Source organism: Ranitomeya variabilis, chromosome 4 (assembly GCF_051348905.1).
Source record: "Ranitomeya variabilis isolate aRanVar5 chromosome 4, aRanVar5.hap1, whole genome shotgun sequence".
In the NCBI taxonomy this organism is placed as follows: domain Eukaryota; kingdom Metazoa; phylum Chordata; class Amphibia; order Anura; family Dendrobatidae; genus Ranitomeya; species Ranitomeya variabilis.
Genome location: NC_135235.1, coordinates 737,486,880 through 737,501,786, shown reverse-complemented (window position 1 = coordinate 737,501,786; position 14,907 = coordinate 737,486,880). Strand labels below are relative to the sequence as shown.

Here is a 14,907-nt window from a genome sequence, read left to right as displayed (position 1 = left end):
TGAGACTGGATATGTCAGTATATTTATAATGGAGAGTTGGCAGTATCATATGATGTTGGTTGCACAGTTCATGTTCAAGATTCCATATTTATGTAAAGTGCTTATTCTCAGATTGTTTTTAATCACTTTTATGTTTTTATTAGACTAGTAGGATTGTGATTACGCAGGTGAGTGGGTGGCCACCTGGTGGTGGTTTCCACTACATAGAGCCTTCCCACGCACACTCTGCATCAAGACCCGATTTTTGCAGTAATGGTGTGGGGTGGCATTTCTTTGGAGGGCCGCACAGCCCTCCATGTGCTCGCCAGAGGTAGCCTGACTGCCATTAGGTACTGAGATGAGATCCTCAGACCCCTTGTGAGATCATATGCTGATGCGGTTGGCCCTGGGTTCCTCCTAATGCAGGACAATGCCAGACCTCATGTGGCCGGAGTGTGTCAGCAGTTCCTGCAAGATGAATGCATTGAAGCTATGGACTGGCCTGCCCATTCTCCAGACCTGAATCCGACTGAACACATCTGGAACATCATGTCTCACACCATCCACCAATGTCATGTTGCACCACAGACTGTCCAGGAGATGGTGGATGCTTTAGTCCAGGTCTGGGAAGAGATCCCTCAGGAGACCATCCGTCGCATCATCAGGAGCATGCCCAGGCGTTGTAGGGAGATCATACAGGCACGTGGAGGCCACACACACTACTGAGCACCATTTCCTTGTCTTGAGGCATTTCCACTGAAGTTGGATCAGCCTGTAACTTCATTTTCCACTTTGATTTTGAGCATCATTCCAACTCCAGCCCTCCGTGGGATATTAGTTGTGATTTATATTGATCATTTTTAGATGTTTATGTTCTCAACACATTCCACTATGTAATGAATAAAGATTTACAACTGGAGTATTTCATTGTGATATCTGGGATGTGGGATTTTAGTGTTCCCTTTATTTTTTTGAGCAGTGTAGTAACCTGGTATATAACTGGCAGTTAGTCTATCACTTTATTCAAGTCATTAACAGGGAAGATTCCTTCATAAATGTCTGTGTTAAATATGCTTATTTTGCATATTTATTTAATCAGGACTCTTCGCCAGGTGCGATACTCTTAAAGAAAAAAGGTCATGATATTTTCATAAAAAATGTAGTGGTTTATTGAATTGTCCACAGAAAAACCACATTGCAGCAAAACATAAAATAGGTAAAATAGTTACGAACAGATTGTCCATTTGTTCCTATCAGCGTTTGTTCCACATCTTTCCCAAAAGTTCTTAATGGTAAAAGCCGTCTATCTGTGTGAAGTCTGTAGTCATCATGGCTACCAGTTGTTCCTTCCTTCTGTGACTTGTCTGACATCCATGGAGAATAATGGTGAAGGCAGGAGGTGACAGCCCCCACGTGACAAAAAAAACCCTCCCTCCTGAGAGACGTAATTATATATGTCCCACAAAACCATGTGTTCTCTCTATATGGTGTTAACTTATACTCTGAGCTATATATACATAAATAGCTTTTGTAATGTCAGCAAGAGACAATGTGTTCAGTACAGAATTGAAAATAAGAATAATATTTAACAATTCCCCCTTTTGAGGGTGACAGACATTGATTGGAACCCTCAAAGTAAATATATATTGATAAGATCTTCTTTCTTCTTGTTTGGCAAAATAATTGAATGTTAATAATAATAATAATAATTTGTTATACGTAATCAATAACATAATGATATGTAAATTCATGTTATGGTAAGCTGTGATATTATAGGTTAGGAAAATGACCAGATTTGGTATAGAATAGGGAATGAAGACTTCAATCAAGATACTGAAGTTACGTTAATAAAGACTTTTCATATTTCTAAATTCAATTGATTCTTAAAAGTTGCAAGAAGAAAAAGCTGCTATCCACAAGTTTTACAAGGTAACAATGCTATATGATTTCTGAATAATAATAATAGACTGTGTCAATTGCATTTCATGTCACCACTGACAATCACGACTGCAGCATCCATCACTGACAACTATGAGTACAGTATCTAACTGACAACCACAATTGGAGATGATGATGATCCTATGATGCCAAGATGAACTTTGTTATTACGTTTTATTATGTTCCAGTGGTTTCCTATCATCTATAAGACTTCCATGAAAGCTGGTAAACAATCAGGTAATTGTCAGGACGCTACAACCCTGACATGTGTCTTGTGCATTAAGGACTGGTTATGGTGCTATGTTTAGCAAGGAAGAGTCAATTTAACCCTTGCTGTGCTGACCAAAGATGTCACACCTCTTCCAAGACCAGTGCGGATGATATGGAAGGATTCCAGATGATTTCCAAGGCGAGCCAATGTAAGTCCAGGTCTTTAAAGGTGACAATGCACAGATATTAGAGCTACATTACATCTATGGACTTTGTTTTCTTATCAACATTTGAATTTATGGACTTTGATTGACACATGACACACGGTCTCTACAATATCTACATGCCATCATCTATTTCAAAAGAATTATAATAAAGATTGTTTTAAAAGAACCAAGAAGAAGACATCAAGATGAAGATCAGATGACATCAGACCTGAGATGCTTCAATTATGTATAGGGAAGTATAATTATATATTTTATATGAATATTGGTCACAGCTTACCATAACATGAATTTACATATCATTATGTTATTGAGTACGTATAACAAATTATTATCATTATTAAATTGTTTTGCCAAAGAAGAAGAAGAAAAGAAGAAAGATCTTATTATCAATACATATTTACTTTGAGGGTTCCAATCAATGTCTGTCACCCTCAAAAGGGGGAATTGTTAAATATTAATTATTCTTATTCTCAATTCTGTACTGAACACATTGTCTCTCGCTGACATTACAAAAGCTATTTATGTATATATAGCTCAGAGTATAAGTTAACACCATATAGAGAGAACACGTGGTTTTGTGGGACATATATATAATTACGTCTCTCACGAGGGAGGGGTTTTTTTGTCACGTGGGGGCAGTCACCTCCTGCCTTCACCATCATTCTCCATGGATGTCAGACAAGTCACAGAAGGAAGGAACAACTGGTAGCCATGATGACTTCAGACTTCACACAGACAGATGGCTTTTACCATTTAGAACTTTGGGAAAGATGTGGAACAAACGCTGATAGGAACAAATGGACAATCTGTTCGTAACTATTTTACCTATTATGTTTTGCTGCAATGTGGTTTTTCTGTGGACAATTCAATAAACCACTACATTTTTTATGAAAATATCATGACATTTTTTCTTTAAGAGTAACGCACCTGGTGAAGAGTCCTAATTAAATAAATGTGCAAAATAAGCATATTAAACAGTCTGACGCACTGATGAACATTTTATGCAGAGCAACGACTCGTGCTTCACGGTAACTGCAGTTAGAGGGGGCTTCCATTCTCTTCTCATAGGCTCAGTACTAATACAGCTATCGGAGTTCTCCCAGTCTTTTTCAACAAAGCCAAGCATCTTCTCTTTCACCATTCCACAATATTCTAAGTCTTCACCACAATAGAAGTTTTTTTTTAAAAAAAATAAAAGTAGGAATATTCTCCTTCACTCCACAATGCTTGAGTTTTCACAATAGTACTGTTTTGTTTTTTTTTCAATAAAAGCAAACATCTCTTTCTTTCATCACTCCACAATATTTTTTAGCTTTTTTTAATTGAAAATGTTTACCTTACCCCCCATTTTTTTATCTTCTCATCCCCCTTTTCTCTTTTTCATCCCCCTCTTTCTTTTTTTTTTCTAATACCTTTTTCTTCCTGATGAAGAGGTATGATCACCTTGAAATGCATTGACAAATAAAACCGCATCTGGTTTCCTATTGCATATTGAATTCTCAGCAGCCAGTTTTGCATCCACCTTTATCCAATTTTGTTTATTATCTGTTTGGTGGATCTGCAGCACCCATCTTTACTTACAAGCTAAGAAAGAGGCTGTGACTTTCGCAACCCTAACAAGGTATACAAATCCCGTTTTACTCTTTCTTTTGTAATCTGGATAAAACCCTATTACGCTTATTGTCATTCCAGTTTTTATCTACCCACATTTCTTTTCCACTGACATCCCCACTGTCACCATATGCTACTTCAACGTCCCCATTGACATTTCCCACTCACCTGTTTCTAAGCTTCTAAGGGTACTGTCACACTCTGCAACTTTCCAACGATCACGACCAGCGATACGACCTGGCCGTGATCATTGGAAAGTCGTTGTGTGGTCGCTGGAGAGCTGTCACACAGACCGCTCTCCAGCGACCAACGATGCCGAAGGCCCCGGGTAACCAGGGTAAACATCGGGTTACTAAGCGCAGGGCCGCGCTTAGTAACCCGATGGTTTACCCTGGTTACCATCGTAAAAGTAAAAAAAAAAAAAAACGTACATACTCACATTCCAGTGCCCGTCAGGTCCCTCGCAGTCTGCTTCCCGCTCTGACTGAGTGCCGCCGTAAAGTGAAAGCAGATCACAGCGGTGACGTCACCGCTGTGCTGTGCTTTCACTTTCCAGCCGGCAGTCAGTCAGTCAGTGCTGGAAGCAGACGGCAAGGGACCTGACGGACATCAGAGGGTGAGTATGTACTGTTTTTTTTTTTTTACATTTACGACGGTAACCAGGGTAAACATCGGGTTACTAAGGCCCTGCGCTTAGTAACCCGATGTTTACCCTGGTTACAAGCGAACGCATCGTTGGATCGGTGTCACACACACCGATCCAACGATGACAGCGGGAGATCCAGCGACGAAAGAAAGTTCCAAACGATCTGCTACGACGTACGATTCTCAGCAGGGTCCCTGATCGCTGCTGCGTGTCAGACACAGCGATATCGTATGGATATCGCTGGAACGTCACGGATCATACCGTCGTAGCGACAAAAGTGCCACTGTGAGACAGTACCCTAACTCACTTCTTTCTTCGGCTTTGCTCAATGGTCCTCAGTAGCCATTCACAAAGTTGACCACACAATGGACCTCATCTTCATCAGCCTCTATTTGCTATCTAACCTCTCTCCCATCTGACCACAACCTACTACATTCTATTTCCTCTCATATCCATGTACGCAATCCCCAATCCAAAAACTTGCACATGCTCACGGAAACTTCAATCACCTTACATTCACATTCTCAGTCTCTTCTCCTTCTTTCACAATGAAGATGCTGTTGACGCTTTATATAACACCGCTACAGCTAGCGAATGGGTCGGCCCCCTCACACATTCCAAAGCTTGAGCGATAACAAGTAACCCTGGCACATAAGTCTGACTATTCTTGTCCTATATTCTTGTCCTTGACCTATTCTCGGTGTCTAGCTACGGCCCCATATCACTTCTCCCCTATGCCTCAACACTACTGGAATAACACTTCCATCTTAAACTGTCCCCCACCTCTCCTCCTGCTCCCTCTTTGACTGCTTACAATCTGGCTTCCAACTGCATCATTCGACAGAAACTGCCCTGACTAACGTAACAAATTACCTACTATTCACCAAATCCAAATGACACTACTCTGTTCTATTCCTCCTGGACCTTTCCTCTGCCTTCGACACAGTGGACCATTGAGTAGTTAACTCAGTGATCAGGAAGGACACTGTCTCACCATTCTCCTCTATTACAGGAAGCTGCCTACAGTCAAGAGGCACTCACTTACTAACCAGATTTTATTTTTGTAAAAGCATGTCTAATATTCCAAAGTCCAAAAAACATGGTAAGTTCTAAAGTTATTACCATTTCTTAATTAAATATATGACTTTCTTACCAGGAAAGGGGACACAGTGGCGATGGAGCAGTCATATAAGGCAGGGTCTCTGCTGCAGGAAGCTGGCAGCGGCAGTAGAAGTGGTACAATGCACGGGAGCTGAAATCTCAATCTACGCACCAGAGGCGGCCATTTTCCTAAAGCCCACTGCCAAGAAATCAATGGGAAATTCAGGGACTTCAGCATTGCCCCACTCCTGCCACCACCGTCCTCCTGCAGCACTGACCCTGCCCCCTCCATGGCAGTCACCCCCGCCCCCATAGGTGAGCTACATTCAGACTATGTGATGCACTCCCATTTTCCTCCCAAATCTGGGGGGGGGGGAGATAGTATTATTATCTGAAAAATATGGTGTATAGTTTCTCCCCGCCTGAGTTATTTTTGATGATCAACAAAATACGATTTTCCAGTAATTTGTTTTTCACACCCTGGGTGTGATAATGCCACCTCTCTGTGTGGGATTTTTAATGTATAAAATTGTTACTCACTACTTGGCCAACTTTTTTATTCCTCTTGTTTGGTTCTATTAAAAAAAAAAAAACCCTTGCACAAACCTCCCATGCAGATGCTGTTACAGCAGTGTCAGTATGTGTGTTCCTTGGGCTCATGTGAGGTTGTTACATTATGTGAGCCCTCCACCTAATCTGTGTTGTTATCACTGTCCCCTCCTTCAAACAAATCGAACATCATGAGGAAGTCGGAGAGAAGCCAAAGTACTGGCTTCCTGTTGATGGTAAATATGTCCGAAGGTGGGGACAATGAAGTCTGCACTCATTGGGAGCAGGTTTTGTGTGATGTAACAACTTCATGTGAGCCCCAGGAATGTGCGTTTTAATGCCAAAAGAACGGCGCTGACATGGGAGCTGAGTATATTTTTATTTAACTAGGCCACACATGATGAATGACAACGGACTGTCTTAATGGAGGACAACTCCTTAAAGAAGATATAATTTTCTGTTAAAACATTTCCAAAGTTCTCTGATGTCTATCATGATGCATTTTCGGGATAAAACATTTCCCACATTCTGAAAGAGTAAAAGGCTTCTCCCCTGTGTGAGTTCTCAGGTGCTTAACAAAATTTGACTTCTGTATAAAATATTTCCCACATTCTGAACAGGAAAAAGGCTTCTACTCTGTGTGAGTTCTCTGATGTCTGCTAAGAGTAGAATTTGCTGTAAAACATCTTCCACACTCTGAACATGAAAAAGGCTTTTCCCCTGTGTGAGTTCTCTGATGTGTGACAAGATTTGATTTTTCTAGAAAATGTTTCCCACATTCTGAACATGAAAAAGGCTTCTCCCCTGTGTGAGTTCTCTGATGTCTGATAAGACTTGATTTCTCTGTAAAACATTTTCGACATTCTAAACAGGAAAAAGGCTTTTCCCCTGTGTGAGTTCTCTGATGGTTATCAAGATGCGCTTTCCGGTTAAAACATTTCCCACATTTGGAACAAGAAAATCTATTTTGTGCTGTGTGAAATTTTTGCTGTTTAACGAAAGACTTTTTAAGGGGAAAACTATTTCCATATTCTGAACTTGAAAATAGTTCCTTTGCTTTAGGAGTAGTTTGTTTTTTAATGCTTAATTTGTGCTTTAGATTTTCCTTAGTAGTCGGTAATGAATCAGAACACAGGACCTGTTTCAAAGGATCAGATGACAGATCTTTGTTCTGAAGGGATGATGGTATATCTGGAGTAATGGCATTCTCTTCAATTGTATCCGGGATCTCAAGATCATCTGATTTAAAAATTGAAAATGTCAGCTGTGCCTCTGATCTTCTGGTACAGACATCTGCTAAGAATAAAACAAATTATTATATCCTTGAAATTTATATTTTTGAAAATTTCTACTTAAACTCTCTGTAAGAATGGCAAGGTATGTAAAAAGTGTAATTATTCACCAAGACAATAACAGGTCACAGTCTAATGGAAAATCTCAACCAGTAGAGTGTGGTGTTCAACTGTTTGTTCATTCTGCCTCCCAAATATGGAATAAAAAGCCACCAAACAATGTTATGTAGGTGAAAATAATACCAGTAAAAACTTCTACTCATCACAAAAAAAAGCTCCCACTCAAGTCCATCATCTGTCAATTTAAAAATAGAGGTTTCCACATTATTAGTATATCAAAGGCTCTTAAAAAGCAACACGGATTTCATAAACCAGTGCAACAAAATCTGCTCTGCCAAAGTCAAATGCCCCCTTGCTTCTGAACCTTGTAGTGTGCCCAAACCACATTTATCATCCATGTATTTTGCATTACTATAGTGAGAAGAACCCACTTCATTTGTATGTGTGTGCGTCTTCTCAAGCACAATCCGGGCACTATGTGTTGTGTAACAAAATGACAAATGTGCAATTTTCACTCTCCAACATCTAATGCATGCTAATTGGCGGAATCACACTGTGGAGTCAAAATAGTCCCCTCTTCTAAAGATAAGCTCACTGAGGGTTATCATTTCAAAAATGGAGTCAATCAGACCAATCCCACCACAAATCATCCAAAATGAAAATGTGTAATCAAATAGACATAGAATAAAAAAATGTTACATCCGTAACAATAACGTATGTATAGGGGCAAGCTCCAACACTAAAGAGGAGTTGCAGTCATTAATGGTGGACCAATGGAGCTAATATGAGTCCTGACCAGAAAAGAACAATAAGTATCAGTGCTCCCCATTTCAGGAGAAATTGTGCAATAATGTGAATTCCTTAGGGTTGAAAAAATAATGACGTGGAGTTTATGACGTGGAGTGAATCCACAAAACCAGGGCTCGAGCCATGCCAACACATCTCCAGCAGGGGTGACTAAATGTATATTACAGCCATCAGCCACGCACAGCTTAGAGATATATCATGGCACAGGGGTGATGGTTTTTATGAAGTTTATCACAATCCTGTTTAAAGTTAGTTGGTTTTAAAACAAATTACAAATTTAGGATAAAGGACAACGCTGTTGTTATTGTACAGAAATTCACACTTGGCCTCACTGCACATTTAATGTTGTTGATTATAAAAGTGAAGTTTGGCCAGAAAGACTGGACCTGGTCTTGTAGGGACCATATGAGCACATTCAGCAGCACAGAAGGGGGAGAAGGTAGATTCATCCAATAAGATATCAGGGTTCTAGGAAACCAACAGCATCATTACCCTCCGCTTTCTCTTACAGGCCCATCATAATATTTTTGTTCAAGTGATTCTAACTTGTCAGCACATTCTACGTCATTTGTCTTTGTAGTTTACAGATCTGGGCAGGTGACGGTCAGCATCTCCTAATCCCAGGGGGTAGGTGGATTTTCCAGGTTGTAAGTTCTATAGAAAAGGGCTTTCAATGTCCAAAGTCATCTGAATATTTTTGGGAGGAGAATGTGTTCTAGAGGCAAAATGTTGATCACACGATTGTAATATGGTCGGACTACACCACCGATAAAGCAGCCACAGCCGGTGACTGAGAAGAATCTGTGACTTCTCTGCATTTTGTGGTTACTACTCACCTGGGTAGTCATATGTAGGAATCTCCTCTTTACACCACTCATCCCCCCTCACATATGTCTCTGTAGTATTAATATGGGTCAGATCTTCACCCTGAAACAAATATTGTAAAAGTCACAGACAGATGGAGAAGTCACATCTATGATCAGCTCTAATCCTGCCATCTCCACCGTTCTCATTACACAAGTATAAAACATATAATACTGGTGGATAAAACAAGACTGAGCACAAGACCTTCACAGCCGTCTACACATCATAGGGGAGATCTCATGACTCCTTCTCTCCATCTACCTGATGATCCTCAGGAACATTGGGATCTTCTTGTTTACAGTCCTGTGGAAGAAGAGGATGAGGACATCTCTCTGGTGTTGTCCTCTTACTGGATACATCTGGAGGAAACACATACAGGGACTGAATTCATTCATTACATACAGATAATTATAGTTCTTGTGTAATTAGTCCTGTCTATTACCTGGTGATGTGAGGGGCTGGGGAACCTCCATCATGACGTCCTTGTATACATCTTTGTGTCCTTCTAAATACTCCCACTCCTCCATGGAGACATAGACAGCGACATCCTGACACCTTATAGGAACCTGACACATACAGTGGGGAAATAAATATTTGATCCCTTGCTGATTTTTTAAGTTTGCCCACTGACTAACACATGAACAGTCTATAATTATAAGGGTAGGTTAGTTTTAACATTGAGAGACAGAATATCAAAAATAAAATCCAGAAAATCACATTGTATAAAATTATATACATTTATTTGCATTTTGCAGTGAGAAATAAGTATTTGATCCCCTACCAACCATTAAGAGTTCTGGCTCCTACAGACCAATTAGACGCTCCTAATCAACTCGTTACCTGCATTAAAGACAGCTGTCTTACATATTCACTTTTAAAAAAGACTCCTGTCCACAGACTCAGTCAGACTCTAACCTCTACAACATGGGCAAGACCAAAGAGCTTTCCAAGGATGTCAGGGTCAAGATCATGGACCTGCACAAAGCTGGAATGGGCTACAAAACCATAAGTAAGTAAGAAGCTGGGTGAGAAGGAGACAACTTCTGGTGCAATAGTAAGAAAATGGAAGAAAAACAAAATGATTGTCAATCAACATCGATCTAGGGCACCATGCAAAATCTTACCTTATGGGGTATCCTTGATCATGAGGAAGGTGAGAGATCACCCTAAGGCTATGTGCACATGTTGCGGATTCGGCTTTGGAATTTCTGGTGCGGATTCTGTCTCTCCTGGCCGAAAACGCACCTGCGGTTTTTTGTGCTGTTCCGCAGTGTTTTTTGTGCGTTTTTGCTGCGGTTTTCTTGCGGATTTGCTGCATTTTTTACCCCTGCGGTTTTCTATAATGGAATAGGTACAAAAACGCTGCAGATTCACAAAAAAGAATTGACATGCTATTTCTTTAAAACCACAGCGTTTCCGCAGCGGATTTTCCGCAAAGTGTGCACAGCATTTTTTTTTTCTCATTGATTTACATTGTACTGTAAATCAGTTGCGGATCTGCAGCGTTTCTGCACTGCAAAAAAAGCTGAGGATCCGCAGAGAATCCGCAACGTGTGCACATACCCTAAAACTACATGGGGGGAACTTGTTAATGATCTCACGGCAGCTGGGACCACAGTCACCAAGAAAACCATTGGTAACACATTACGCAGTAAAGGTTTAAAATCCTGCAGTGCCCGCAAGGTCCCCCTGCTCAAGAAGGCACATGTACAGGACTGTCTAAAGTTTGGCAACACCTGGATGATTCTGTGAGGGATTGGGAGAAGGTGCTATGATCAGATGAGACAAAAATTGAGGTCTTTGGCATTTATTCAACTCGCCGTGTTTGGAGGAAGAGAAATACTGCCCATCAACCAAAGAACACCGTCCCCACTTTCAAGCATAGAGGTGGAAACATTATGTTTTGGGGGTATTGCTCTGATAAGGGCACAGGACTACTTCACCTCACCAATGGGAGAATGGATGGGGCCATGTACCGTAAAATCTTGAGTGACAACCTCTGCCAGGACATTAAAAATGGGTCGTGGCTGGGTCTTCCATCAAGATAATGACCCCCAAAAAATACAGCCAAGGCAACAAAGTAGTGACTCAAAAAGAAGCACATTAAGATCATGGAGTGGCCTAGACAGTCTCCAGACCGTAATCCCATAGAAAACTTATGGAGGGAATTGAAGCTCCGAGTTGCCAAGCGATAGCCTCAAAATATTAATGATTTAGAGATGATCTGCAAAGAGGAGTGGACCAAAATTCCTCACGACATGTGCGCAAACCTCATCATCAACTACAAAAAGCGTCTGACTGCTGTGCTTGCCAACAAGGGTTTTGACACCAAGTATTAAGTCTTGTTTTCCAGAGGGATCAAATACTTATTTCTCACTGCAAAATGCAAATACATTTATATAATTTATACAGTGTGATTTTCTGGATTTCATTTTTGATATTCTATCTCTCAATGTTAAAATTAACCGACCCTTAAAATTATAGACTGTTCATGTCAGGGCAAACAAAATCAGCAAGGGATCAAATAATTATTTCCCCCAGTGTAAAATGATACCGTCATCCCCCGATCCCTTCATAGCGTTACTGTATAATGTCCCAGCATTCCCAGCAGTGTCACCTCTCCAGTCAGTAGCTCAATCATCTTGTAGGTGAGTTCTAGGATCTTCTGGTCATTGATGTCCTCATGTATCAGGGGATGAGGTGGAGGCCTCGTGATTGGGCTCAGGGGTCTTCCCCATCCCTCAGACACAGGGTCCTGACAGCGCTCACTAGAGGTCTTCTTCACTACCGTGTAATCCTGGTTATGGAGAGACACATTAATAAATCTCACTACAGACATTTCCAGAGTCCTCACCTCTCCAGTTCTGTCCATCTGTTATTCCCATAGATAAGAATGATGTAATGTGACGTCATCAGAATCTCTCACCTCTCCAGTAAGCCGGAAGAGGATCTCTAGGGTGAGGTGTAATATCCTCTCCGCCATCTTGTATCTGTCCATGTCCATCAATGATGGGTAAATCAGGAAAATTCTCTTATATAAAAGGTCTTCACTGAGAGGATCCGATATTGTAGAGACTCGAATGAGAAGATGAGCCGACGTTTCCAGGATTCTTCTTGTGGGAATTGGCTGCGATATCCCCTGTGCAATATATTTTTAGTATTAATGCGCCAGTGATGGGGAATCTCCACATCCCTCCATCCGCAGAGCCACATAGAGAATAATGGAGCCTCCAGCACCGACCTCCACCCGCAGAGCCGCACTCCACATATATGGCTGCTCTGTGCGCACAGGACCTGTGATGAGGTCACAGGAGGGGAGGAGTCAGGGGTCACATGATCAGGGGCTTCAGTACATGCAGGACTCTGCTGTGCTGTGTGTGTACGAAGTGTACGGAGCGGAGCCTTGCTTGTACGAGATGTACATAGCGGAGCCGCGTGTGTATGGAGCAGAGCCGTGTGTGTACGAAGTATATGGAGTGGAGCCGTGTGTGTACGAGGTGAATGGAGTGGAGCCACGTGCATGCGGACCACTCTGTATACACCCCTATACCCCCTTCTTTGGTCGCAGACCCCTCTGTGTACGCTGTATACACCCTTACTTCACTGCAATCAAACAAGCAACACTTGCATTGAAATCAGCTCTCACCTCTGCTAAACAGGCCTATTACACATCCCTCTTATCTTCTTTATCCCACAACCCCAAACAGTTGTTCAACACTTTTATCTCCCTCCTCCGTCCACCACTGCCCCCTGCAACCTCCCTGATCTCTGCTGAAGACTTTGCCACACACTTCAAATATAAGATCAACCAAACAAGGCAAGTCTTCGTTGTCAAACCCTTTGTATACCAGACCAATACCCTAACCCCATAACTTCCCTCTCCAAAATCACTGAAGAGCTTGCACATCTTCTCTCCAAATCACACCTCACCACTTGTGCTCTTGACTCAATCCCCATCCTCACCACCACTCATCCCATCCCTAACCCATCTCTTCAACCTATCACTAACTTCTGGTACCTTCCCCTCTGCTTTCAAACATGCCACAATCACACCTATCCTCAAAAAGCCATCCCTTGACCTGAGCGCTATGTCCAGCTATCACCCCATATCTTTGCTCCCATTTGCTTCCAAACTCCTTGAGCAGCACGTCCATGCTGAGCTTTCCTCTCACTTTGCATCTAACTCTCTCTTCGACAACCTACAATCTGGCTTCCGTCCCCACCATTCCACTGAGACTGCCCTGACCAAAATTGCTAATGACTTATTTACAGCCAAAGCTAACAGACAATTCTCTATACTCCTCCTTCTAGACTTGTCCTCTGCTTTTGACACAGTTGACCATTGTTGTTATGACCCCAATGGCAGAGGGTCTCAAAAGTACATACCAAGTCTGCAAACACAAAAAAAACCAGCTCTTAGGGCAGTGGTAACTGGGCTGACCATATATCTAATCCTAGCACCACAAATAGCAGCAGCCGGGGAACGTGCCTACGTTGGTTCTAGACGTCTTGCGCCAGCCGGAGAACTAACTAACCCTAGAAGGGAAAAGATAGACTTTTCTTGCCTCCAGAGAAAAGACCCCAAAAGTTGGATACAAGCCCCCAACAAATAATAACGGTGAGGTAAGGAGAAAAGACAAACGTAAGAATGAACTAGATATTTAGCAAAGAGAGGCCCACTGACTAATAGCAGAATATAGTAAGATGACTTATACGGTCAGCAAAAACCCTATCAAAATTTCCACGCTGGATATTCAAGAACCCCCGAACCGTCTAACGGCCCGGGGGGAGAACACCAGCCCCCTAGAGCTTCCAGCAAAATCAGGAATCACATTTAGTACAAGCTGGACAAAAAATAAGAGCTATGCAAATAACCAAAAAACAAGGAAGCAGGACTTAGCTTAATTTTGCAAGATCCAGGACCAGCAGACAGGAGCAAACAGAAAGGAACTGATTACAACGATGCCAGGCACAGGACTGAGAATCCAAGAAGTTTATATAGCAACACCCCTGGACTAACGACCCAGGTGGGTGCCAAACTGAGGAAAGACAATCCCAGAGTCATATCACTAGTGACCACAAGAGGGAGCCAAAAAAGTCTAATTCACAACAGTACCCCCCCTTTAAGGAGGGGTCACCGAACCCTCACCAAGACCACCAGGGCGATCAGGATGAGCAGCGTGAAAGGCACGAACTAAATCGGCCGCATGCACATCAGAGGCAACCACCCAGGAATTATCCTCCTGACCATAGCCCTTCCACTTGACCAGATACTGAAGCCTCCGCCTGGAGAGACGAGAATCCAAGATCTTCTCCACCACGTACTCCAACTCGCCCTCAACCAACACCGGAGCAGGAGGCTCAACAGAAGGAACCACAGGTACAACGTACTGCCGCAACAAAGACCTATGGAACACGTTGTGAATGGCAAACGACACCGGAAGATCCAAGCGAAAGGACACAGGATTAAGGATTTCCAATATCTTGTAAGGACCGATGAAGCGAGGCTTAAATTTAGGAGAGGAGACCTTCATAGGAACAAATCGAGAAGACAGCCATTCCAAATCCCCAACACGAAGTCGGGGACCCACACCGCGGCGGCGGTTGGTAAAACGCTGAGCCT

The 14,907-nt window shown here is 42.1% G+C and overlaps 1 protein-coding gene across 3 annotated transcripts in view; it reads right to left on the bottom strand.

The window, feature by feature from the left end:
- Positions 1–12,597, bottom strand: part of LOC143768035 (oocyte zinc finger protein XlCOF8.4-like) — a 118,298-nt gene extending 105,701 nt beyond the window's left edge. Inside the window, exons 1-6 of one of the 3 annotated variants that reach the window (XM_077256691.1) lie at positions 12,211–12,597; positions 11,902–12,081; positions 9,727–9,850; positions 9,546–9,643; positions 9,257–9,347; positions 6,046–7,557 (exon numbers count right to left, since the gene is read on the bottom strand). In XM_077256691.1, coding sequence (XP_077112806.1) covers positions 6,893–7,557; positions 9,257–9,347; positions 9,546–9,643; positions 9,727–9,850; positions 11,902–12,081; positions 12,211–12,288 — 1,236 coding nt within the window. In that variant the 5' untranslated portion in view covers positions 12,289–12,597 and the 3' untranslated portion in view covers positions 6,046–6,892. Of the gene's footprint in view, positions 1–6,045; positions 7,558–9,256; positions 9,348–9,545; positions 9,644–9,726; positions 9,851–11,901; positions 12,082–12,210 lie in introns of those variants that run through there. The other 2 variants (XM_077256692.1, XM_077256690.1) reach the window with 2 other exon arrangements.
- Positions 12,598–14,907: the final 2,310 nt, after the last annotated feature.